This window comes from Crocodylus siamensis, chromosome 9, assembly GCF_052110815.1.
Source record: "Crocodylus siamensis isolate JL-2025a chromosome 9, ASM5211081v1, whole genome shotgun sequence".
Classification (NCBI taxonomy): Eukaryota; Metazoa; Chordata; order Crocodylia; family Crocodylidae; genus Crocodylus; species Crocodylus siamensis.
Genome location: NC_143403.1, coordinates 37,738,732 through 37,765,226, shown reverse-complemented (window position 1 = coordinate 37,765,226; position 26,495 = coordinate 37,738,732). Strand labels below are relative to the sequence as shown.

At 53.1% G+C, this 26,495-nt stretch overlaps 1 protein-coding gene across 1 annotated transcript; it reads right to left on the bottom strand.

Annotated features, from left to right (window-relative positions):
- Positions 1 to 1,247: 1,247 nt before the first annotated feature.
- MMP15 (matrix metallopeptidase 15) lies at positions 1,248 to 26,301 on the bottom strand. The gene is made up of 10 exons (XM_090062400.1): positions 25,984 to 26,301; positions 14,801 to 14,949; positions 14,321 to 14,443; positions 12,836 to 13,143; positions 11,299 to 11,460; positions 10,350 to 10,591; positions 9,690 to 9,828; positions 8,483 to 8,633; positions 7,149 to 7,264; positions 1,248 to 6,357 (listed from the first exon to the last, which is right to left on the bottom strand). Exons 1-10 carry the CDS (start codon positions 26,059 to 26,061, stop codon positions 5,849 to 5,851), a joined length of 1,977 nt encoding a protein of 658 aa, XP_089918526.1. The 5' UTR covers positions 26,062 to 26,301; the 3' UTR covers positions 1,248 to 5,848.
- Between the last annotated feature and the right edge of the window lie 194 nt (positions 26,302 to 26,495).

Sequence of the window (26,495 nt, the reverse complement as noted above, 5' to 3'; positions counted from 1 at the left end):
CCACAGTGCCTAAATGCCAACAATACTGCTAGTTATACAGCTCTGCTGCTTCAGTAATGTTAATCCTTCCATTAACCTTTCCCAGCTGGGAGGCTTTATTTGGCAGCTGCCCTTGTGTGGCATAACAGAATTAGATGGTGCATTTTAAAATGATCTACAGGGATCACTGCTGAAGTTTGTTACCCAGCTCTCCAACCCCTCCCCCGGCCAACAGCTGAGCATGGTCTCTGCAGCCCCTCAGACCAGCATCAGGGGGATATCTGGGCTCCTGTCTAGGACTTCATGATCACCAGAGATGTTGAGTGCCCACAACCCTGATGGAAACAAGTGTGGGCCACAGAAGTGCAGCACCTCTGAGAATTAGTGGGAGAAAACCAGGGGAAAGAGGGAGGGAAAGGGAGTGTGTGTGTGTGTGTGTGTGTGTGTGTGTGAGAGAGAGAGAGAGAGAGATCTGTCTGACCCCAAAACTGGCTTCTCATTCGCACGTGGTTACAGTCACTGGGCTCAGAAAATGCTGACAGAAGCCAAATAGGTGCCCAATGGGTTTATCTCCCACTCCTGTGGAAAAGAGCCCCTACCAGGCCAGCTGGAAGCTTCTGGGCTAGATCTTTACCACAGTTCTCAAGACAGAGCTCCAGCCATTCCTGTATCCGGTACAGACATGACTGGACACAATGGAGAGCACCTGCCATGTCCACTGAAGCCAAAGCCTAGCAGGTTGCAGGATGCTCTCAGCCTGCTCCCTGCCTCCCTCACGCTCTGATCTTGTGAAGTACTGAGCCCCCTCCATAGTCACCAGTTGCAGTGAGAATTGATGGTGCTCAGGCTCTCACAGGGTCAGGTCTCTTGAATTCAGGGTACTGAGTGTCTTTTGGGGCCTGCTAAGCACCCATCAGGATCACTCCTGTCCTGACAGCCTGGTGCAGTCAAAGGCCAGGGGGCTGCATTCTCATGGCAACAGGAAGCAGGACCTGCCTGGTCTCTCCCAGCCCAGACTGGGAATTGCTCCAGTTGCCCCCCCCAGTTTTAGAGTATCCATGAGTCCAGCTGTGTGTAATGCAGGGGGAGGGGCTATGGAGCACATGGCTGTCGGAGAGCCCCTAGGGCACTGAGATGGAGCATGAGCCAAGTGAGTAGAGCTGCAGCTAATTTCCCCTGACCTCGGGTTTAATGGATGCTGGATAATGTTAGATTCATTGGAGGCTGCTGGGAGCCCTGCAGGGGAGCAAGAGGCAGTGGCCTGCAGGTCCTTCAGTAAGATTTATTGTGGAGCAGTTAACATGACCAGCATGGAAGTTAAAAAAAACAAACAAACCAGACACACGCAAGAAACAGATGGGGATCAGGACATGGTCTGGCAGGATCTCACCACAGGCTGTGGCACACATCAGATAGCTGCCTGTTCCAGCCACATGCCCTGCTCTCAGGCCATAGAGCTGGGCTGCTTGAGGTTGGAGCTAACCACACCCCCATTCATTTCCTTTGCCATTTTCCCCTTCCCATGCCCTGATGGAGGGAATAAGCTGAGAGATGGGATGGGTGGGTAGGTAGGGAGCTAAGATGTGAGGGATGGAAAAGGACAGCTGGTCACAGACAGGCTCACTGTGGGAACATCTGTACTGGTGAGGCTGGGAAACAACACTGTGCTCCAGCCAATGCTTCATTGCTCCTGGAGGCATGTGGGGACACTGTAAATGGAGGGGCTCACTGCCTAGTGAGGGACTGTCAAGGGGATGTTAGATTTAAACAGGGTCTGCTGGGTAGACACAGGCTGACAGCCTAGGATGCCCAAACTCAGCCAGTAATCCTAACAGCTTGTGAGACAGCCATACAATTCTCTTCTCTGGCTAAATCCTACTTTAGCCCATTCAGAGGCAGGGGGAAATTGACTCCAATCCCAGCATAGATTCGGTTCCTTAGAGATCACCCTGGGGAGCGCCTCCTGTAGGTCAGAGAAGCAAAGACCTCTGCTTGGACACATGCTCCATGATAGCTGTGCTGCTTAGGCAGTGGAGAGCTGTCTGTGGGGGAGGCAGGGCATAGGATTCCTGCCACAAGGCAGGGCTGAGGAAGGGAGCTGGACTCAGCCCTGGAGCCATGCCAGCCATGCTGGCCTGAAGTGCACTTTCTCCAGGGCACACCTGTGTGATTAAAAATGGAACAATTTTCCATTTATTAACACAGATGACTATGCAAGCCCCTGGCTCCCACCCAGCTCCTGCTCCCAGATGGACTCAAGGAGAGGAACGGCTTTGGCATAGTGGTGCTGGGAAGGCTCCGAGTAAGGCAGGAGGCAACAGAAATACTTTTTTTCCACACAAAGGTAATCATGTTCCTGGTCTCTGTGACGGAAACTGGGACACAGAGCTTTCCCATGCAGAGACAGATGGGAAGAAGGGGAGGTTGCCAGCAGAGCCTGGGTTCTTCAAAGGGATACCCTTAGTCCCGCTCCTGTTCCTGAGAGCAAGCAGCAACCCTGCTTGGTAGTTCTACACCCTTCATAGCTCTATGCCAAGGTCAAAGTGACAGCTTGGGGCTGAGATGCACACGTGCTCTGCTGACTGAAACGCCTAGAGTGCCACGTTACCTGGGAGGCTGTGATAGTTTCATAGTTTCTAGGGTCAGAAGGGACCTGAGTAGATCATCTAGTCCAACCCCCTGCCATGGCAGGAAAGAGTACTGGGGTCAAATGACCCCAGCAAGGTGTTCATCTAACCTCCTCTTAAAGACCCCCAGGGTAGGAGCCAGCACCACTTCTCTTGGAAGTTGGTTCCAGATCCTAGCCACCCTTATCGTGAAGTAGCGCCTCCTGATATGATGATTCTGCCATGTTAATTCTATAATCAATTTCCCAGTAGATGCATACCAGGAAGAAACCAGTATACCTGGGATAGTTTCTGAGCATACCTACTACAGCCCAGCAATGACCTTGCTGATTGCACGTCCCCGGCATGGAACACTGCCTCGACGGAGTTGTAGGCAGGACACCCTCATCTTGTCTACAGGCTGCCATCCTCATGGAAATGGATTAGTCCAGACACGACACGAGCCTAGACACCAGCCCCTACCTTGATAACAGGACCCTGATAGCTCCCCAACCACAGCATAACCCTTACTTGCCCCAGGTAACTAAAATTTTGCCAGGCCATCTCTGACCCATGTTACAGGCACTGGGGACCCACACCAAGGTCCGTTTCTCTACCTCACAGCCAACACAGAAAATGTCCTCCTGCAGTCAGCATGTCTGGTGTTAGAATGGGGAAATGGATGGAAGGAAAGCAGAGAGGGCCCACCGTTCCTCCCTCTGCTGCTTCCCTGTTGCCACTACACAGTCCTCATGGATTCCAACTTATGAGGCAGAGCTGGATGGTGAAGCGTCACCACCTCCTTAAAGGCTCTAGACTATTAATACTCCAGCAGTTATAAGAAACCTGCACAGTGGCCATTAATCCACATGACAGTGGTGTTTCCCAGATTGCTGACCAAGCCATTGCTCAGGAGAGCATCTACAACTCTGTCCCCAGAGGCCTGAGTGCCTCTAAAATGCCTCTTTATTCCAGGCAGTGCCTTCGATCCCACCTCCTCCAGAGTCTCCCAAGAAACTTTTATCTAATCAGGGACTGCTCAGGGAGCTGCTCTCGCTCAAGAGAGGTCTCTCAGGCAAGGCCAACCAGGCAAGAGTATGGTCAAGACTCTGATTACCCACAATGCACAGGGGGGCAGGGGGGGCTGGGCAGCAAAGACTGCTGCTTTCCCGGAGCTGTTCCCACAGTCACCGGAGGTTTCTGTTTGTTTCAGAAGCCAGAGGAGAAGGAGGGGAGGAGGAAGCAGATGAAAAGCAGTTTAGTATGTGGTTTCAAACACAGGAGCATCTTCCAACTCAGTGGAGGCCCCAGTGGGAATTGAGCAGCATGAAGTGCTTGGGCTGAAAGCACTGGCCACTCAGTTCCTAGCAAGCTTTCCCAGGTCTCTAAGACCTCGGGGCTATCTTTAGGATACACACCCCTCCCCCCCTCGTTTCCCATATACAAACAGTTAAACAGGAAACAAATACAATGATGTTATCTCCACCTCCCTCTGGCACCCCCCCAGCCAGAAAGCGGCTCAGCAGGCTGCGGGAGCCAAGAAGCATTGAGTTATACTGGACGGGGTCAAGAGGATAATCGGCAGCAGTCTGAGGGGAGCATGGGGCAAGTACAGGTGGAGGCAGCTTCTCTAGCACCTTCAGCTCTGCCACTGCCCCTCAACCTGCCCTGCAACAACCCCAGTCCTGGGTCCCCCTCAGCTCAGCCAATGCCCTTCACTCTTGCCCTGCCACCCCCTTGCTATTGTAACCCTGCTGTCCCTCCAAAACAGGGACTTTGGTTCAGTCAGGCCAACCCCCATTCAGATTCCCACTAGAGACTGAAACCATTGAACTCATGTCACTTGTGAGCTAAACCAGCTGTTAAATCCAGTTTTCCAGCTGATAACACAACCACCTTCACCTCCCACCCCATGTCACTGGCCCCTGCTATGATTTGGTGCGGAAACACCAAGGAAACCCAATGTCCAAAGCCCAAGGAGGGCTCTGAGGTAAGGTCTCCAAAAAGGGCCTTACCCCCAGCCCTCCAGCTGCTGTGTGCACTAAGCATGAGGAAAAGATGCTGCTAGAAGTTAGCAATGTCAGAATGGGGCAATGTGATAAGGGTACAGAGCAGTGGTGTCCCACACCCCTGAATCAGTGCACTGAGCAGCTCCTTCACCTAACATAGGAAGATGGCTGGGGCTGGCACCTCCAACCTCTCACCAAGCCCAGAGGGAAGGGGAAGCAAAAGCCCTTGCCAGAGGGTCTCCTGGATACTGCCAAAGGGGCCAGGACTTCTCTTAGGAGCCCAGCAGCTGAGGCAATACCAATACGGCCTGTGATGTTCTGCTGCAGATGCACTATTTTCCCTTGTGGGCTGGGGATGGGGTGAGGCTGGGGGACATTTCCCTGGAGAATGACCTTCTGACTGCCTGTCAGGCACACAGAAGGGATCTCCCTCCTGTTTTAGGGCAGGACACAGTGGTAGGGGGACAGACAATGCACACACACACACACACACACACACACAATACACACAGGACAATTGGAAACATCCTAAAGGCCAGTCCTTGGTGCTGGGCTCGGAGCCCTGTCAAGGAGGCACCGAGCTGAGGGGTGCTGACAGTTCTGTCCCATTAGGCATGGATGGGGTGCTGCACAGAGTTTGCACCAGAAAGGAGAGCTGAGAAGAGGGCACAAAGTCCAAATGCCCACCAATGCACTGGGGCTTTGGCTCTGTAAGGGGAAGCTGCACAGCACCTGCTCTTTGCCTGGGGTCCATGTGTTTCCTGTGAGGCAGACACAGGAACTCCTTGTTCCTTCCCCAACAAATGCTTGACCCTCAAAGACCAGCCTCTAAGCCCAGGCCTGCAGCCAGAAGAAATCAATGGCTGAAGGGCACAGGCCAGCTTGCCTTACCAGGGAGGGGTGACAGAGCAAACTGGTTTGTGGGGTGGCTGCCTTGCCCCCAGTGCCTGGCAGGAAGGGGCCACAGGTAAGTTCTTCTGCTGTGCTCCTCAATCTGGGCTGAGGAAAGGCAGGTAGCCAGGTGGGTGAGGAGGGGTCCAGGAGGCATCTCCCACACACACAAGGCAAAGCAACTGAGGGGTAGGCAGGCCCAGCTGAGCACATCCAACTCAATGTGCAAAATCTTGGTATAAATAGACCGGCTAAGAGAGAATGGTTCGGGGGGCTTTCTCTTCTCAAGCTTCGTTGTTAGCACCATGGTGGTAGGGGGAGGGACACTGAAGGGATCCAGGAGAAGGCAGGGGCCATCCAGGGTCAAACCCACTCCTGCAAGGAACGCTTGCAGTACAGCAGCATCCGGGGAGCCCCCTTCCTCTGCATCTGGATGATGACATAGATGAGGCCCAGAATGCAGAGCAGCAGGACCAGAGGCACCATCACCATAACGATGCTCATGGTCCGTGTGTACTCGTCAATTTGCACCACGATGTCAACGTCGCTGCCCTTGTCTGTGCCAGGCCCGCTCTCACTGTAGTCCTCCTCATCCTCTTTTCCTTCATCCTTTTCTTCCTCCTCCCTCCCACCAGGGTGTGTTCCAGCCTCCCCTTCTTCCTTGTTCTGGTCACTGCCGGTGCCCCCGCTATCTGGGTTGAAGGGAGGCCTGTCCAGGTCAGGCCATCGGCGGCCAGGATCAGGGTCTGGCACCAGCTCCTCGTGGCAGCCCATGAAATCCCGTAAAATGGATTTGGGGTAGCCTGGCTCTGTCTTCAGACGCTCATTGTCAAACTTCCAGTACTTGGTGCCTTTATAGAAATAGGTGTAGGCTGGAAGAGACCAAAAAAGGGCATCACCAGAGGTACCACCCACAATGCTAGAGAGTACTAGGGGCTCACCATGTTCTTGTACATTAAGGAACTGCCTCATCTGGTATCCTGTCCCCTGTCACTCCCTGTCAGACTACAAACAAAGCCACCTCCCTCCAGTATCCCAGCTCCTGCCATGCCCCAATTCCCCTGGTATTCCCCTGGCATTCGCCCCACCCCCGGGGAAGTGCAGCAGCTCAGTGCGCTGTTGAATGGGAGCTGCAGTCTGATGGGTGAGCCAGGTTCTGCTCCAGCAACCAGGAAAAGCAGCAGAGGAAATTGGATTTCCTCTAACTAGGAAAGAGGAGCTCTGCCAGGGCAAGAGTGCTATCCTGAGTCCTTTCCCAGCTCAGGGGATGAAGCCAGGCTGCTTTTCAGCACCAGCAGCCACTAGGATAGTTTAATTTTACTGCTGCATTAACCCTTTGGTGTCAGGGCTGCAGTCTCTGACCAAGGAGATCCTGGTGCTAGGGGTCAGGATGTTAAAGGAAAGGCTTCTGGAAACCTGAGTACTGTCCTTGCTCTCACTGTAACCAAAATTGCATGGCCCCCCACCACCGTAACAAGCAAAGTAGTACGGTTACACTGATCCAGTGGCTTCTAAGCCAGAACCTTAGCTGGGGTCCATCTACCTCAGCCATGGCTCGGTCCCTTGGACACTGATGTTCCAGGATACAGGATTTCCCAGCTAGGTGGGGATCCTGTAAGGGGTGTGGATGTCTGGGCAGAAGGTCTCCTGAATCTTCACTTACAAGCGTCTGAGCTCAGGAAAGCCCCCTTTGGGGTAGAGGGGATTCCCACCCACACAGTGATCAGCTTTGGGTAGCCAGGATCCACAGCATGGGCATCCTCGTTAAAGCGCCAGTACCTGCATGGGAATGGATGTCCTTGTAAGTGACATGCATACAACTCAGTGGATCCATACTGCCTGCAATCCCTGAAGTACCCTTGCCCAAAGGAAGCTGGGCTAGTGTACTAGCTCTTGATGCTGAGGGCCAACAGGGAGCACCTCACCCGCTCAGATCTCAGGCAGCTCAGTGGGATGCCTCAGCCATGCCCCATCCCAGTTTAACCACCTGCCATTGGCATGTGCTGCAACCCCAAGGATTCAGGCACTTCACAGCATCCCTGTGGGCAGCATCATTGTCGCTGCTGTTCAGTAGTGGACACTGAGGTACAGAGGGGTGAAGCAACTTGCCCCCAGCCAGCCAGCAGCAGAACCAAGAAGGAAACCCAGGTATCCTAAATCCCAGGTCTATGCTTCAGTCACAGCGCCCCTAAGGGAGCTCCATCCTGCCAAGCCAGGGATGACTCATGGAGGAGAGATTCCTCTATACTGTGCTCTGCTCCTCAGTGCTGTGGGGGCAAGGGTGGGTGGGTTGGTGGGGGCAGAGCAGGGTGGGGAGTGGAGGTCAGCAGCAGAGGGGGTGATACATCAACACCTCCCGCTCTGGATCTACCTTCCTGCAGGAAGAAGATGAGCCAGGCTGCTGGGCAAGCACCTCAGGAGTGAGATAAGAGCCCTGGCCAGAGGCCAGCAAGTATTTGTTTTCCAGGATCCTCTCTAGAGTAGAGGAGCTGGTAAGAACAAAGCCAGCCCCTTCCTCCCCTGCTGCAGCCTGTTTCCTCCCTCTCCCTACCCTGTCCGGCCCATTTCACTTTCAGTCCAGATTCTCCCCCTCCCCCTAAAAGCTGCCTCTCCCTCACAGTTCCCAGCATAGTGACACTCCCAGGCATTTGGGTTTCAGACCCTCAGCTCCCATTTCCTGTTTCCTGCCAGGGCTCCATCATCTCCACTGTACTGCTGTCCCAGAGCAGAGAGGGGTGGTTGCTATGTGTCCTGACAGGCCAGAACTTCCCAAGAGAAGACCCCCAGAGCTGCAGTATGACTAGTTGGGGGAAGCAAAGGAAGGAGCAGTGCTTGGGATGTCATACCCCAAGCCCAAGCTGGGCAAAGCCACTGGGGACATACAATAGGGAACAACTGGACCTCGGACAAGGTCATCCTGGATTGCTCCTTCAGCCCCCTGGCCTTGGAAGCCCATGTGGTTCACCAGTGCCCCATTTCACAGCAGGTCCAACCCACCTGTCACCTTGGAAGAAGAAGGTGTGTCCTGTGGGCTCCCACCAGATGGCAGTGTCGATCTTGTTGTACGGGATGCCCTGCCCATAGCTGGTAAGGGGCTGTGGATACCCCGGCTCCAGGTTTGCCTCTCGGAATAGCCAGTACCGATCCCCTGGGCAAGGAAACAGGAGAAGATAAGGCCGAGAAGGGAGGGCAAGAGATGCAACCTATGAGTGCATGCGCACGTGTCCCCATAAGTCACCCTGCCCTCCACCCAGCACACATGGAGTGCAGCCCCCTCATTTCCAGCCTCCTGGGACATTCTCTGTTCCAGGGGAGCTGCAGGCAGACCTGGCTAAACCCTCTGGGCCTGTGCTCATCAACCACTTCCCAGCACTGGCCCTGCTTGGCCTCTGTGATGTAGAATTTTTTTGCTGCAGCATCTTCAGCTGGCCCCAACCCATAGCCTGCAGTGCCACCCCCATGGCTCCTCCTACCCCAGCCTCACCTCAGGAACTGTCCCAGTGCCCAGATGGCTAGCAGCAAGAGCCTTGCCAGAGCTCTCCTTGAGCCCTGGAAACCTCCCTGCCATTCTGTCTTCATGGAGCCTTGCCAGGGCTCAGGGTTCAAGGCTCTGGGGCTCTGCATTAGGACACTGGCAGGAGGGACCAGACTACCAACAGCCAAGAACACTCTCTATCCACTGATCTGTCCTGGACACAAAGAGACTGAGATAGTGGAAGGATGGGGTGTGGCCTGTCTGTTGGGGAATGAATAGTAGCACTGGCTCCAGCCTTGGGTCTGTCATTGGAGGGGTGGGTGGGGGAGAGGGGGACAGGACAGGGAGACAGATAGCAACCCAGAGTCACAGGGTCCTGTAGCACCAACTCCAAGTAAACTGCTAACAAGGAAAGGGAGCATTTCAGCTTAGTGTCCACCTCACCAAGCCACCACGCTCTGCTTCAGAGTTGGAGGCCTGATGCCTGAGAGCAGCCTAGGACTTAGATAGTTGTGGGTGGAGGGGAAGCTTGGTCTAGAACAGAGGCCCTCAAAATGTAGTCTGTGGACCACCAATGGTCTGTAAGTGTGTGTGTGTCGGGCCCAGAGGGCCAAGACTGAGGGCACTGGCAGCCTTGGAGGTGGGAAGTCTGCTCAGTGCAGGAGCACTAAGTTCCACAGTCACACACAGCGCTGAAAGCTCTTTACCCCCCCAGGCCAAGTCCCTCACCTTTGAAGAACACGAATCTGCCATCGTGTCTCTCATAAGCAGCATCAATGTCCCCAGGAAGGCCCCTCCAAAAGTGCCCGATGGGCATGGGGTAGTTGTCAAGCACACGGTTATGGCGAACTCTCCAGAACCAGCGACCCTATAGGAAAACAGCATCAGTTGGATGGTCATAACAGTCCCTTCTGCTCCTCCCTGCCTTGAGAGTCCAAGCCCCAAGACTCAGCAGAAGCTACTGGGGTAGTAGGAGCTGGGGCAGCTTGCTCACCCACCCTGGGCCCATCTGTGTGGTGGGATATAGCCTGTCACTGCATGGGTCTTCTACCCACACATTGCAAGGGCTTGGCTTGCTCTAGGTTCTGGCTGGCGGTTCGCATCTGGTGCTGCCACGGCAGCAGCTTGGAGCAAACTCCCACACCTGCCTTGCCTCCCTGCACCCAGGGATCTCAGTAGTAGGCTGCAGGGTGTACAGAAAAAATGTAAAGGGGGAGGAAAACGGCTTCAGTCAGCAGTGCAGGGCATGCTCACAGAACTGCAGGGTTGGAAGGGACCTCAGGGGTTGATGTTGAAAATGCCAGGGATAGAGATAGGAGGAGGGAACAGAGAGGAAGTGATCTAGGGGGACAAAGGGTTGGGAAATAGAGGGGAGACAGTGCCTGATACCTTAAACACAAACATTTCCCCGCGTAGCACAGCCACGGTGTCGAAGTCCCCGTCACAGATGTTTGGCCCATACTGGTCAGGGCGGTCCGTGGTTCTGGGGTGGTCTGGGCTGCCTGGTCTTGGGGGCCGGTCTGGCTTACCAGGGGGAGGTGGCCTGGGGGGTCTATGATCTGGCCTTCCGGGTCTCTGGGGTGTCACAGTTGGGAGGGGCCTGGTGGGCTGAGGCCTTCCATCAGAGGTACCTGAGGCAGAGAAGGGGAAGGAGACAGTGAGCAACTGCAAGAGAGTATCAAAATAAGTCTCCTGAGCCTGGCCAGGACCCAACAGGCTGTGTGGAAACAACCTTATAGACACTGGCAGCTGGGACTGCACAGAGGCAGCAAGGGGAGAACTTAGAGCCTGCTACTCTTGAGAGTGCAGGTGCCTGTCATAACTACAGCAGAACTGATATGTCAGCAGCACAGTGCTCATGTCACATCTCAGCAGGGTACTCTCTATCCTAGCTACAACCTCCCAGTGTTGCCCCTGGCCTTTACAACCACTAAGGGACAGACTCTGGACACTTACTGCCCCTGTGGACATGGAAACACCTCCTCCCAGGAAAAAGGGACAGGGGCACAAGAGAGCATTATCTTCTGCGGCAGAAGAGCCAGGAGGAGCTTCTGTGCCTCCCTGACCCACTGAAAGCACCCCCACACTCCAGCCTGTGGGGGGGGGGCGGCACCCATCCCAGCCCACTGTAAGCTGTGACTGATGCCTGTTGCTACTCCCAGGCAGCCCAGTGATATCTCTGTGTCTGGATACAGACACACATGCCAATGCAGAGCCATGCACAGGTGCCAGCTGGGCTGGGCATTCCTACCTCCCCTCTGGCCTGCTGCAACTAGCAGGGCCATGCAGGAAGCCAGGTGTCTGGCTGTCAGTGTGGACTTGGCCTAGCCTCTCTCACCGTACAGCTGCTGAATGCCCTTGAGATCATCCTCTGGCAGTTGGAAGTTCTCCGTGTCCATCCATTGGTAGAAGGGCGCCATGATGGCACTGGGGTTGCTGGAATGTTCCAGCCCTAGCGAGTGCCCCAGCTCATGGACGGCCACCAGAAAGAGGTTGTTCCCTAGGATAGAGAACAGCACTGTTAGTAGCAGAACTATCTGCAAGCTGGGGGACTGGACCCAACGCTTAGGTCTCCCGCATCTCAGCATTGGCAGGATGTAATGTTATTTTCCATCTTTTCCTTGACTCACTTGTGTCTGGGGAGGGACTTCCTCTCCTAGGGCTCCCACTTTGCCATGGAGATGACTATGTGCATTTGGATGAAGGGCAGACTGCACCTTCCCCAGTGCTTTCCTTAATCAAAGTGCGTAGGCCACAAGAAATGGCTCTGTCTTGGGTCAGGATATGAACCGATATAGTGACTGCTACCTCTGGCCTTCAATTTTGGGACTGAGTTATAGTAGATCTTTTAGGAAAACAGCTGGTCTTAATGTGAAGGTACCAAATGATGGAGGATCCACTACACATCCAATTGTTAAACTCCTTAATTATCTCCATTTGTTAAAAATCAGCACCTCACTTCTAGTCTCAGTTTCTGGGTTCAGCCTCCAGCCACTGGTTCCTGTCATGGCTTTTTAGCATAACCAGATTAAAGATTGTTACCAGAAACTGCACCTGCTTCAGGTCCCTTCATCAGCTCCTCATGAACAAATGAACTAAATGGAGCTCCTCTAGTCCCTCACTTCCCACTCAGGCTTCCCAGGCCTCACATCCCTGCTGCAACTCCTTTCTGAACCACTCTCTCCTCTGGAGTGAGGACAACAGGCCTGAATTCATCATTCCAGTAATACATCCATGTTATTCCATTCACTCAGTGTCCTTCTGGCAGCCACCAGAAGTAACTCCTTTGACTGTCCCTTTCAGGCCATGTTCTGCCTGCTGGTGACCAGGATAGAGAGTAATCAATACTAGGCCCTTCTCAATAAGTACCTGACCATAACCAGGGCTGGACAGGTGGGAGGTGGTAAGGTTAACAGTACTGGCTAAACTGCTAAATAGAAAAGCTGAAGCTGGCAACTGGATTGTGTAGCTGCTAGTGAGATGTGTCATCAATATGGGGCTCAGTGGTTTGGGACTAAAAATCCCAGATCTAGCCAGACCCGCTAAACTAGATGGTAGGGTGTTAAATACACCCAAACCTTGTTGATGCTTCATTCCCTGCAGCTGTACTGGCACGACTGCTTCCAAAACCTGCCACAGTCAGTGGCTAAGCTAAGACTTGAATGCAGGAGTTCTGTGTCCCAGTTTCCCTGTTGTCAAGATTAGATCCACTTCTACCCAGGGCTGGAGGCAGAACCAAGGAGTGCTGACCAACTTGTGCTCTGGCAAAGACAATCTTTCTTTCCCTGAATCTCCCACCTGGATTATGTCTTGGGATTATCCTAACTTCTCGCACTCTTTCTCATCAGCCATGCCAAGGAGCCTTCCTGCCTTACCAGACAATTCGGTGTTCTCAAGCGTCCAGGGCTCATCTGAATCGAAGTGCGTGTCCCCTCCCATCCCAGGGCCAGGGAAATATGCGTGGGCCAGAAAGCCCCCCACACCGTCAAAAGGGGAACTGTCTCCATGGAAACCAGAGGCAAAAAGCACCATGATGTCAGCCTCCTTCTTCCTCTTGTTCCGGATATCATCATAGGGAATCTCCTGGAAGACCAGAGGGGTGGCCTGCTCCCACACCCTGAAGGCTCGGCGAATGGCTTCATATGAGTGGTACCACCCCAGCTTCTCTGTGTAGTTCTGGATGCTGAGGGCACACAAACACAGGGAGAAAGGGCTCCTTAGAGTGGGAGGAGTGGGAAACTATGGGCAGGGCTCTGTTCCACTCAACCTAGAGAGCAGGAACGCTTGGTCAGCTTCACTCTGGCTTCTAGTTCCAGCTCCCACATGCTAGCTCAGTACCTCAATGTCTGGCCCTTGCTGCCTGCCAGGGGATGGATAGTCGTTTCTAGCCCAAAGCTGATTTAGCAAGGGATCATTAATTTGTCCTGTTATAATACAATCTGAGCAGCAGCCCTCATTAGATCATCACCTGAGACCACATCTGGGAACTTCAGTTCCAAAGTAAACCCCTCCATCATAGCTACGGATGGGGGAACTGATCTTACATCCCGGGATATCAATGTCCAAAGTCCTGTTGACTTCAGGGGGCAGGTCGAGGGTAGCACAGCATTGTGGTTCACTAGAGGACAGAGACACACTTGACCCATGAGCGAAATCAGAGACTACAATATCCTGAATGCCTGGCCCCTCTCCTTCATGGTATCCCAGTAAATGCCATGGAAAAGGATATCTCTTGTCTGAGTCCCCTGGCAGAGGGTTTGGGACACTCTTTGGTCTTATTTCATGGTCTTAAAAGTACAGGAAGCAAGCAGGCACCAGAACATCTTTCTCAGAGAACAGTCATCAAGGCTGGCAAGTTCCTCGGCTGGTGTAACTTGGTCTAGCTCCACCAAAGCCAATTCATGGCAGCTAAGGATCTGGTCCACAGTCTGCCAGACAGCAGAGCACTATGCTGAGTAAGCCACAGGGTGACAGCAGTGCAGAGCCCATGCAGGCCAACAAGGCAGCCGCTGAGCTCCCGGCACTCAGCCCAGGGTGCAATGGCTGGATTTGCTGTGGGACCAGGCCATGCACAGTAGTGCACTGTCAGTTGAAATACTCTCCCTCAGCAGGCTGATGCATGGCAGTTAGATGCCAGCCCTGCTGCAGAAAGGATTTTGGTCTCCAGCTCAGCCCACTGTCCCATCACACTTGTTCCTCAGGTGTAAGGTTCCCAGGGGCAAAGGGAATTACCCCATTGGGCAACTGGTGCAAAGCAACATGTGATGAGCCATGTGCCCCCTGTGTCATGTGTTTGGCCCCCAGTGATCTGTGACTGAGAATGCAGATGGCTAGAAGCTGGGGTCTGGGCCTGCTGGTACCTGAAGGTGAGGTGGGTTTGGCTCCAGCGCCGCCCAGTAAGCGCGTACCGCTTCCGTCGCATGTTGGCTTTGATCTTGACTCCAAACTGATCCGGGACACCACAGCGGGGCCGCTTCATCCACCTGTGGAAGAGGCCAATCACAGCAACCACAGTGAGAGGTGAGAGGACTGGGTCCACGCTGGAACTTGGAGAAGGCACATACAGCAGCCTTGTGCACCAGGACAGTCTATGGGGAGTGGAGCAGGCGCCCTGGCTGTGGGGCCAGGCCCATATCTGGAGGTGCTGTGGGGGGTGGGGAGGAGCTCTGCCTGTGAGGGCTCAGTTCTCAGCAAGAGGCGCTGGACCTGTGACTCTGGGAAACAAGAAGCGAGTTGTCTGCTCCTGGGGCCAGCCACACCACTGGGCTGGGCAGTCTCTGGGCAGGGTCCTACTTCTCCACCTGCTGTGCAAGCAGATGGGCAGCCCCAAGGGAACTCACAGTTTGGTTTCCTCATCCAGGATGCCTGTCACTGGGATCCCATAAAACCTCTGCATCTCAGAGAGGGCGGAGCTGAAGATCTGAGCCGAGCGCATGGTGGACATCTGCCGACTGGACTGTGGGAGGTAGCCATAGAGCCGGAGCCAGGCCTGCAAGGGAGGCACCAACACTGTGCACTGAGTTCTCTCTAGACCTGCTAGCCCAGGGGCTGGCTGGGCAGTGGACAGGGAACCTTTCACCTTTGGTTTCTGCCCACCAGCCTGCCCCTTGTTCTCACAAACACCCAGCCCCCACAATGGAGCCACACCTGCTTTGTGGCCTCACTGGCAGTGTCAACACTCCCCAGGAATTCATTTGCTGTCTGGTCTAGCTAGCTACTATGGCAAGGCTGCAGGGAGATCCTCTGCCTTAGTCTCCATGCTGCAGTGAGAGTCAGCCCCAGAGAAACAAGGGGCATGGTCTGCTGTTAGGTAGGCTGAGCACAAGGGAGACCTGATCTCACTGGGTGCTGCTGCCCTAATACACATAGATATTTCTAGCAGAAAGGGGCCCCTCCAGGCCTGCCCCAGCTCTGAGCACAGCACAAAGGAGAGGGCAGGGCTGCTTACAATCTAGTCCAAGGGAGGGGGTGGGCTTGGCTCTCACTCCTGTTCTTCCATTGCTTTGATTTTATTTACCTGTTATTTTTAACTCCCTGTGCTCCACAGGCTGATTCCCCCTCCCCCAAACTCAGATCAGGTGTCTCAGTGCAGGGTGCCCCGCTGGGCTCTACCAACAAACACTTGGCAGGAAGCAGGGAGGCTGCCTATGGGCAGGAGGGGGAGGGAAGCTGAGAACTATTCCAGTCAGCCAAGACAGTTCTCTGAAGCATCAGCACGTGGCATCGGTTCACAAGGGCATGCGGGGTGGGGATTACAGTCCAGCATGTTGGCAAGCTGGACTGGAGAGGGACCAATGGGAGGAGAGCTCAGGGAAGGCGGCACAGTTCAGGTACTCTGTGGCACCACATGCATTAAGCTGGATTGTCATTACTGCTGGCCAAACTAGCATGGGAACTGCTTCCTGAAGCATCCAGGGGAGGGAGGCTGTAAAGCTCTAATGAGCCCAGCCTGGTATGGACACTTCAAAGACAGAAGGCTGCTGCAGAGGAAGATTTACACATCTGCTCTTGTGGGGGTGGGGGCTGGGTGAGGTGGGAGATAAAACGCAGAGCAAACAGGCTGAGAAGAGCTGGTGGTTCACTTGCAAGCAGCAATGAGGGTGGTACTTGGCAGAGAGGGCGGCTGAAAAGTATGGACTGAGCATCAACCTGGGAGAAGTTCTGAGACAGGTCCTGGGCCTGGGCCTGTGGCATCTCACTTGTGACCTGGCCCATTCAAATGGGCTGTTCAGAAATGCACACTTGGGCATTAAGGCCACCAACCTCTCAGTTAGAACACTGGAGCAATATAAAGTGCTTCTGGACCAGGGAGACGACATGCCTGCCCTGGAAGATGTGACACAGAGCAAGAAGATAATGAACGAGGAAGGGGCAGAAGCATGGCCTGTACTGCAAAAGGTCAAGATAGTGTCACTTTCCCAGGGGACACTTTCCACTAGCTCCACAGCTTATAGTGCATGCTGGGTTGTGTGGGAGATTGAGACCACATTGTAGAGATGAAAGGAGGGATGGTACAGGGACAAAGAGGATTTTTTTTGTGCAGTTTGCTGGAAGCCACATTGCAGAGTGCACTGGGCCTGTGCTCAGTAATTGGTCAGGTGGTTCTTTACAGGCTGAGTCTGTGCTTCACCAGACCCACTGGGACCCCGGCAAAGAACGTATCATTTTCCACAAAGCTGCTAGCAGGAAGCTGCTCTGAACACTGCAAGGTGAGTGGCTCTGGGCCTGCAGGTGGCCTCCCTTGCTTGGAAGGACAGAGACCTGTTGCATTTTACAGCAAGATGCTTACAGGCTTGGGGGGCTGTGTTTCTTTAAACTTCATCTGTGACTGTAGCCCAGGCTGAGCAGAGTCTGAGAGTCTGTTCTGTCCAGCAGCTGAAGGCCTGAAGCAAGGATACAACTGTGGGGGTCAAACACTGGTAGCTGAAAGTGCAACACATCCCTGCCCCAGCTGGCAAAGGCCATCAGGGCAAATCCTTCCTTCACGGGGCTGTAATAGTGCTCAGCTACAGGCTGGGATGCCAGCTGTTGAGCTCAAAGGGATGGTACTTCAGAGCCAGTCCTCTAAGTCAAGGGGCACAGTGGACCAAATGCAGGGCTCCCAAACAGCTGTGGCAGCTGCCAGGGTGCAGGGGCATCCATCTTACTCCTCAAAGGCTCACTAGGCATTCAGGTACTACTGCAAGGGGCCTAAAAAATGCCCAATGAAGGACATGGGAAAACAGCCCTGGACAGAGAGACAGCCACAGTTGTCACCAGCTATGTCCTGCCAATGTAACCTGAACTCTGGACCTGATGGACAACTCCCCTGTTGCAAGCATAATAATGCCTTTGTCATTAAAAGATGGCATCCTTGTTAGTCCTTGAGCAGGTCTCACTGGCTCCAGCAGTGACAGACGATGCAGAACAGTGCAGCAGCCACAGCCTCTCTGCCAGTTGGGGTTTGGGGTGAGGTGACAGTGCCCTGGCAGTGCAGGATAGGCATCGGAGGTAGGACTCCCAGACTGTTTCCACCTCTGTTGCCATCTTTGTGTGGCCATATGTGAGTCACTTAACCTTGCCATGCCTCAGCTTCTTCCTCTGTACAGGGGTGATATGATAACCAGTGAAATCAGAAACCTCCCTGAGGAGTGGGTTATTATCACTGAGTGCTCCAGGCATCTCTGTCATGCTGTGAGCACTGAAATGAACTGATTAGTGCAATCAGGCACCAGAGGAGGGAAGAGGAGACATCCCCATGTCATGCAGCTCATTAGAGCAGGTTTGTTTAAAGGCAGTGGGTCAAGATGACAGGGGTCTTCTGGGGTGGGCTGGGAGAGCCCTTGGCAGAGGAATCCAGCCCTTGAAAGTCTCAATGCTGACAGCAGTTGGGCTGTTTGAACTTGTACCGACTGATAAGTATGTGCACGAGGAGGCCCTTTGGGGCTGGCTTCCGCTGATGAATCAGCATTTCACCCAGTAGTCAGTACCCCATTGCTCCCCAGCCACAGCACTAGAGAGGAAGTCACCACAACTTGAGCCAGCACTATCTTACTGAGGGGCACATGAAAAGCTGGGGCACACTGGGCACCTATACACATGCCTGACGTCTGCTTCGATACAACAGTCTGCTGGATTAATTAATGCATCAATTCTATTCAGTGTCCCCGTACTTCATAATAGCGCTCGGGGAGTTTTAACTAAAGCTCATTGAATGCTGATGCACATGACACTTGGAGCCACTCTGATCAAAGCACCCACCTGAGAGCACATAGCTTCATAGTTGTTAGGGGCTGGAAGGGTCCTTACAGATCATTGGGTCCAGCCCCCCTGCACTTAAACATGTATACACACCCACTGAGACCTGGAACCTGGCCTACCCAGCTCCCACTTTTATGCATAACTGAATGTGTCACCTCTAGAGCTGAAAACAAACAGTGCCACAGGGCCATGGGCCAGCTCTTCCTCCTCCCCCACAAGCAGGGTTCCAGGTAGCTGGGGCCCACAAGTGTCCCCTGGAGAAATGGGGTGTTATCCTGCCTGGCTGCTCCACAAGGGCCAGGTTCGGTCCCAATCCATCTGAACCACGATACAGCCAAGCAGACCTGCTATACTGGATTGGCCTACTGGCTTGTCACCTCTGGTATCTTGACTATGGTACTGGCCAATGCCAGATGAGTCTGAGGGAGCCTGTCCTGCTCACACTCAACACAGCTTGTGAACTGCAAAAATCCAAGGCCAAAGAGGCAAGGGGACAGGAAAAGCTGCAGGTAGGATCACCTTCTCAGGCTTGGGTGATCACATGTCTCTATGTGACCAAGGTCCCTAATGGTGAGCATGATGAAGGGTGGCTAACACTGAGCTTGGCAGGGAGGGGGCTGCCTTCTGTCTGGCTCTTCTGCAGAGACAGGCCCTTTTCTCTCCATTCTGCCGTTATGGAGCTAGTTGGGTACTCCATGCCCCATCACAGACCTGGCTGTAGACTCAGCTGCCCCTACATACCTTTTGTAGGATTTGGTTTGTTTTACCCCATCACACACCTCTTGAGGCAGAAGCACAAAACACTTGGCTAAGCTCTTGCATTGAGTGACCATCAAGGACAGAACCCAGATCATCAGTAGGCTAAGGTAGGCCTGGCTCAACAGCCATCCATACAGCTGATTAATGCTGCAGACTCCACACGCTGGGACTGGCGCCAATTGGGGGCTATGGCACAGAGACAAATGGATAGTGTATGGGCCAGGAGATGCAGCATGGGGTCATGTCACTTAACAATTTGCTTCCCTGACAGTCCTGTAGAGCAAAGCCTGTCTGTACTGCACCTGCTAACCCCTCCTGGCCCTCGCCACCTCACAAGGCTACCTGCCCAAAGAGCCACCATCTTTATGTGACTGCTCCCCTCTCTATTGTTCCAGCTGTGTTTCAGGATCACCCTTGCCCAGGCTAGAAAGGTGGTCCCTGGCAGGTTCCACTGCACTGAGCAGAGATTCCTTAGCAATACAGGTGTAAGCTTACATCTATGGCACAGGTAGGTCTTGCAGACACCTGCATTTTTCCCCATACTTCATGTCTTCTTGCCATGAGGCTCTCCCAGACAGGCTCTCTCACACTGCCCTCCCAATGGATGAAACCCTGAACTCTGAAGCAAAGAGCTTTGAAACAGTCCTCTCACCCTGCCTACCTTCACTAGTACTCCACTGAGACACCCTACTGTCATGGGAAGCTAAGATGATAGATCTTTTAAGCCTACACCATGCTTGCAGCTTGGACTATATACATGAGCTTTGAGCCAGCTCATGGAGTTGCTTTGTGAGCCTTCTGAAATAGAAACCAATGTGCATGTCTGGTGGGCAACTCTATAATAGCCCTTTGCATTGTGTGTGCTCCACAACTGATTCTATGCCAGGTCCTTGGACTGAACACAGCTCTGATATGATGGGCAGGGATATCTGCAGAATCTTTATTTACATTCAGCAATGCAGGGCTTTAATGTGTTAAATACAAAATGGAACAACAGGATCAGTGGGGTGGCCCCCAGCTGCATATTCTGAGATTCAGTTTAATTCACTTTATTCTACACCCACATTTCAAGATTCAGGGAGTCACAAATGTTTGCCCTGACAATGAAAGGCTGGGCTACACAAGCCAGCAGCAGGAAGGTTGAGGGTGAACATTAGGGCAAGGAGTTTGGTATACAAGGTAGGTGGGACAGGCATTCCAGCTGAGTATTTCTGCTAATACTGTTTCACTGTCAGTACTTAACAAGTCACTGTGATCACTGGCGTTAGGTTCTAGAGTTGATGGCCTCAATTAACTGCTCATTCTTCTCTACAGGCTGGCTGCAGATTCAGCAACACAGCCCTGCACAAATCCATCTTTAGTTAAAGTGTCTTAGCTGAAGTTAAGGCTGAAACATGCGAGATGAGCACTCTGCTGTGGTGGGTGGTGGATTGTACAGAAAACTCTTGCTGAATGTGCACATAGCCCTTCAGGGCAGCTATGCTACTGCCCAGGCTGGGAGCCACTTAAGGATCCTAGTGCCTATTTCCCACTGATTTTTAAGAGCTTTGGACACCAGCCCAATTAGCAGGCTCATGTGATTGGGTAAGGTCTATATGGAGGAGTACAAAATGGACTCCACTAAGAATCCTACTAAGGTGGGGTCTGACTGTGAGAGGAAAAGTAAACCCTAAATGGCATTGATTTCAGAGGGGAGTGGATTGGTTACACTTCTCATGGTCAGCCCATTGATAAAAAGCACTAGACTTATTTTCTGACTGCCTAGCACTTAGTTAATGCCCAATATCTGATATGGGGCAACCTGGGGACAATGCAAACCATGGGATCATGCTGCTTTGCATTTAGATTGACCTTTTCCTTTGAGGCTTACAAAACCCAATATAGAAGTGTAAGAATTGTACCCATTGGACAAATGGGGAAAATGAAGTATAAAGAAGAACATGGCCAGGACCTCAAAGGGAATCAAAGGGCAGGCTGAGACTACTGGATAACACTATACTTGTGAGAGTAAGAGCATCTCTACAGCCACGTCAATGGGTGGACTTGAATAGGAAGGAGGATTTTGTTCATGGTGGGGCATGGAAAGGAAGCAAACCCCTCCCAAGTCTCCCTGTTGGGAAGTGCTGAAAGAGCAAGTGGAAACAATATCAGACTTTACTAAATTCTTGTCGTTCCCCCCCCCCCCCCAATTGTGACTCTTTCTTTGCTGGGTCACTCAGGCTCCACTTGGACATAGGCATTTGCCATGTTTGCAGTGACCCCCACTCCACCCAATGGAAGGCCAAGTGTTAAATATCAGTGTCCCCATCCTAGGAGCTGTTCATGTGCATGGACTTGCTTGCACTGTGCTCCAAAAGCTCCAGCACCTTTTCACCAAAACCAACAGACTCCCCAGCTTCACCTTTTCCTTTTCAGGAACTACTAAGTAAATAATTGATATAACAAAACAATAAGTACTGTCACCCCCCCATTACAAAATATTCACACAAAACCTTGCCATAGCTACAGACAGCATACAGGCCAGTGAAAATCCTTTCAACATCAGTAATCACCTTCAGGCCCTAGTCCTGGGCCAGTGATCTGGTAGGTCTATATTATTATAGCATTATATTATATAGCACCTTGGTGCCCCAGTTCTGGACCAGAGATGCATTGTACCAAGTACTGTACAGACAAAGAACAAAGAGATGGGCCCTATCCCAGACAGCTGACAGCCTGATGGAAAAAAGTGGATATGGGAGCTAGGTATTACTATCAGTGAACTTCAAAGCACTTCACAAGAGGCCGTATCATGACCCCTGTTTTACAAATGCAAAATACACTGTATAGGTAGGTATTAAGTAGGATAACTGAGGCCCAAAGAAGACTAAGTGATTTGCCCAAGATGACATAGTAAGCATAGGGCAGAGCCAAGAAGAGAACCCAGATGTCCTGGGACACAACCTGGTACATGGACTACAAAGCCCTATTTTCCTATTAGTCATCCGCCCCCCTACCCGATTCCTGGTATTCAGAAACAGCATTGAGCTTTCTGGCACGGGTTTCTTTCCATTACATAATGGTAACCTGCAAGTCACCTGAATCCATCCAACAGCTGAGACACCTTTAGTTCAGCAGGTCATATGATCACTTGTGAATCTTAGTTTCTGGTAAATTTCCACTGAAGCAATAGTTGCTTTTTAATTCAGCCTTTGTTCTGGAAAGCATAATAGTCTGTTGCCCCCTGCTAGAAATCTTGTTCACCATGTGCTGTGAGCTGCTTTTCACCGAATGGTAGCAGGCATTATGTTGGCAGGCTACATGTTTCGCCTTTTCCCTTCTAAAAGTTGTTTAAGATGTTACGGACATGAGAAAATGAGAAGCTGCTCTTTGTTTGCCCCATACCATCATGCTGTTTGAGGAATCAGTCATAATCACGCTGAAAATCGTTACGTGTAATCACTGGGGTTGTGCCATGTCACTGTACAGGTGCTAATTTGCATGTGCAATCAGCAATGCATGCTGGTTAGACACACAATTAAACCCTCATTGCCAGATCAAGACAATGTCTCAATCTCTTTGTACACCGCCTGCCTCCAATGCTTTCAAAGGCTTTCAGTTTGGGCAAGGTTACCTTTAAAGTGTAAGGTCCCTTTCAGCCCCTAACAACTATGAAAGTGCACTCACCAATGTAGGTTGCTATCTGGTCTCCCAAAGTTTCTGGCTGGCTGGAATTTTATGCCAGACCCACTGTGGGCGGTGCATGGAATGTGGGTGTTGCTGCTGCGATAGGGCTATTAGACATGCTGCAACTGGCGTGGAGCAAGAGAGCAGAATGCTATACCCTTACCCTATGCCATGCTGCCAAGTTTTGCAGGTAGTGGAACCAGTATAACACCTTTCCTAGGATATATCGACAGTGGCAGGCAGACAGGCACAAAGCCCAGTTTGAACCTCAAGGGTTCACGTAAGAGTTCAGCTCAAAGGAAGGGCAGAGATCTGGTCCAAACCCAAGTCAAACCAATTCATCCACCCTGGAAGGTGACTCAGGGTTAGGCCTGGGGCCATGGGCCAGCCAGACACCTAAGCATTTCACCTTCCCACTCTAACTGCCAGAGCCTGTTTGCATTTCCAACGGGGGCTGCACTTGCAGGCACTGCTAAGTGGCAGGAACTTGTTGGGTGGAAGGGAAATCCAGCTCTAACTGGATCCTAGAAGGAACTCCTGGGCCTGCCCTGCCCAGCTGGGCTGATTAAAAGAAGGGGGGGGGGGGTCGGCTTGCTTGGGGAAGGAGCTCTGGGCTGGTGCCTCTGAGCCAGTGGCTGAGGTGCAAGGGGAAAGCACACTGATCCCCCAGAAGCTGCTGGGGGGGGGGGGGGAATTCAGATGGAGCTGGAAATAGAATCAGCTTCCAGAGCTCTGGGATCTCGGTGTGTGCAGGGGCCTGATTAAGTGATTACACTCCCCAAACACGGCTCAAGGGCAGCAGCGAGACAGACAATCAGTACAAGGGAAATGGCTATATCTACACAGCCAGACTACTCTCCACCCCACGCAGACCTGCCTTCTCCTTCCCTCCCCTCCCCCAGTGCTCCCCCCCTGCTGCTTTATTCCCTCACAGCCCTGCCAAGATCACAGTCTTCAGCTAGGGCCAATGTGGTGCCCCTCAGCTGGATGCAGGGATTGGTGTTAAGTAGTAAGAGAGAGATTTTTTTCCCCCTCCCCCATCTGGATGTTGCCTGCCATCCACACCTATGTTTTGTAGATAGCAACGGGAGCCATCTGTACAATTAGGGACATAGCAGCAGTAGCATGCTCACCCCACCTTCACCCTTCTGTTTGGGAGATGGCATTTTTCTCTCAGGCCCAGTCAGTCATTAACCTCTCTGATGTAAAAAGCCAGCTAGGGGCTCAGTGGGTCAGACACACCTAATCCTAACAAGCACTCGCCTTACCAGGTTGGTCACACAGATTACTGACATACCAGCCTGTATTTGGGGCTAAACACAGGCATCAGCAAACCAGGCAGCCACCCAGGGCCCAGACAGAAAGAGGGCCCAATTTTTTTTTTTTTTTTTTTTTTTTTTTATTATAAATCATCATTATCTCTGGTGAAAGGGGACCGATACTAAAAAGTCTGCCTGGGTCTGCCAAGAGTCTAGCTGCATGTACTGGATCTCTTAGCACCCCAAGCTAAAGAAGGTTCAAAATGGATGGTCTTGAAAAGGCAGGCTTACTCATTCACTCCCACTCCACCCAGAGTCACCTACCCCCCTTACAACACCAGTCACTTCTCAGTTCTCCATTATATCTTCCCCAGACCTTACTCCTGTGAAATGTCAGAAGCATCTCAACCCAGGAATGAGCTGGACGACAGGCTCCCTAGGAGCAGGAACCTACCTGCCATGGGGAGCCTGTTGCATAGTGTTTTGTCTGTCTAAACAGGTTCCTCATGACCAGGTTTGCTCCACTTTCAGTCCTCCAACTGTGACCTTTCTTGCTCCTGTGTGGTTCAGGCCCACATGTGGAAGCAAGACCATATACCAGTACCAATGGTAGCAGTTTCCTTCTTCCCCAGACAGCTCTGGAATTTTGCTTCCACCCCAGCTCATCACCTCTTCCCTCTCTCAGTAATGAGCTCTTCATTGCCTCCCCCAATCAACACACCTCATCTGTTGCTCCCCCTATCCCAGAACCACTGCCAAGCCAGTGCTGGGGCTCAGCTGAGATACTGCCATGAGAAGTGCCAACTAGGGGAAGAGTGGAATTATCAGGCTCTTTCTTGTCATGGTCCCTTTTCATCACTAGCCCTTTCCTGAGTCACACCAACAGCATCTCAATCAGTGGAGCTCCAGTAGGAGATTAAGTGGTGGAGCTGGCTCACATTCAAGTGGCTTCTGCAAAGGCCTAGTACAGTATACTGTAATTGGTCTCTTCCTTCCCCAATTAGGCTGTGCCCGGCTACCACCACAGGAAAAGAAGAGCAGATCCTTTTCCAAAGTTCCATCAACACCTCTTATCATGACAGGCAGCAGGGGTCACCAATGAGCTTTCTTTTCAGGCTGGGAAATTGGCCCAGGCCCTGAGTAGCATTCCTAATCCTCTCCAGCCAAGGGCCTCGCCCTGAAAGATGCTGAGTCCCTTTCACTCCCACTTAAGATGAGGGCATTCACCGCCTTGCGCATTTAGACCCCCAGAGTGCAGGACGCTGAGCAACAACAGCATGTGCCCTGGTCCCTCACCTTCCGCGCTCAAAATGAGGCTGAAGTTGGTTCCTTATTCCCCAATTCCTTTTTCAAAGCCGATCTTCACACAATTAAAAAGTTGTTAGCAATGAATTAGCCATGCCAGAGAGTTAGAATTTCATCAGAAATGTATATTTACTAACAAAAATACAATATCATGTATCAAGTTGAAAGAGGAATTGGGAACCAGAAACAAGGAACCGACTTCAGCTTCACACGCTCCAAGCAGGCTGCATTTTCTTTTGCAGTTTAGCCCTGCCATTCACTCCCATATCACATTCTCCCCCTTCCCTACAGAGGAAGCTACACATGCCCTTGAGCCAGCAGGGCACAGGAGCAGAAAGGCTGCCGGAGCAATTGACAGAGAAGAGACAGCAAGCAGCACCCCACACAGCAACTTTCAGCTGGTGGCATAGGAAGAGCGAAGCCAGACTAACAAGCACATCAGATGCCCAGGGAAGGGCCCCAGCCCAGGCACACAGAGCAGACATAGCCAGAGAGGCCCGCACAGGTAACATCACCACGAAGGTGACAGGAGCCGCGTGCCCAGCCACACGTATGCATGCAAGCACGCGGGGAACACAGGAGTCAGTGCTGCGGAAGGAAGAGACATATGCTCAGATGCAAAACCCTCACCTCCAGCTCCCGCCCAGTCCGTGCCCCTGGCTCCAAGCCCCGGCTCCACCCGCAGGTGCCCCCGCCGGGCAGGGCCGAGCAGCGGCAGGGGCAGCTCGGCTCGGCGCTGCCAGGCAGGACCGGGCCGGGGGGCTCCGGGCACAGCACCTGCGAGCCCGACCTACCTCCGCATTGACCTCGCCGCCCGCCGCCGCGCCGGCCCCCAGCAGCAGCAGCAGCGGCAGCAGGCTCCGTCGGGGCATGGTGCGGGTGCGGCGGCCCCGGCGCGCCCAGCTCTGTCCTGCCCGGGAGGCGAGCTAGGCTCCCGGCGCACGGCTGCCCGCTGCCACCGCGCGCCCTGCCCGCCCGGGCCCGCGGGGGGGAGGCCTCCCGGGGGCTCCGTGAGTCCGCCCGCCCGGCCTTTGTCTCATGCGGTCGGCGCCCGGGCCATGCAGCTGCTGCCCCCTCGCAGCCCCGCTGCACTGAGCGCCGCCAGTCCCAGGCGTGGGAGCCGCCCCCGCCCCGGCCTCTTAAAGGGGCAGCGGGATCCCGCCGGCCCCCGGGGACACGCGGCCCCGCCCGCCCGCCCGCACGGGACCCGCGCCGCGCGCACCCCCGGGCACTGGAAACACGCACGCACCCCACCCCTATCACCCCACCACACAGCCAGGACACACACAACTCCACCCAGCATCAC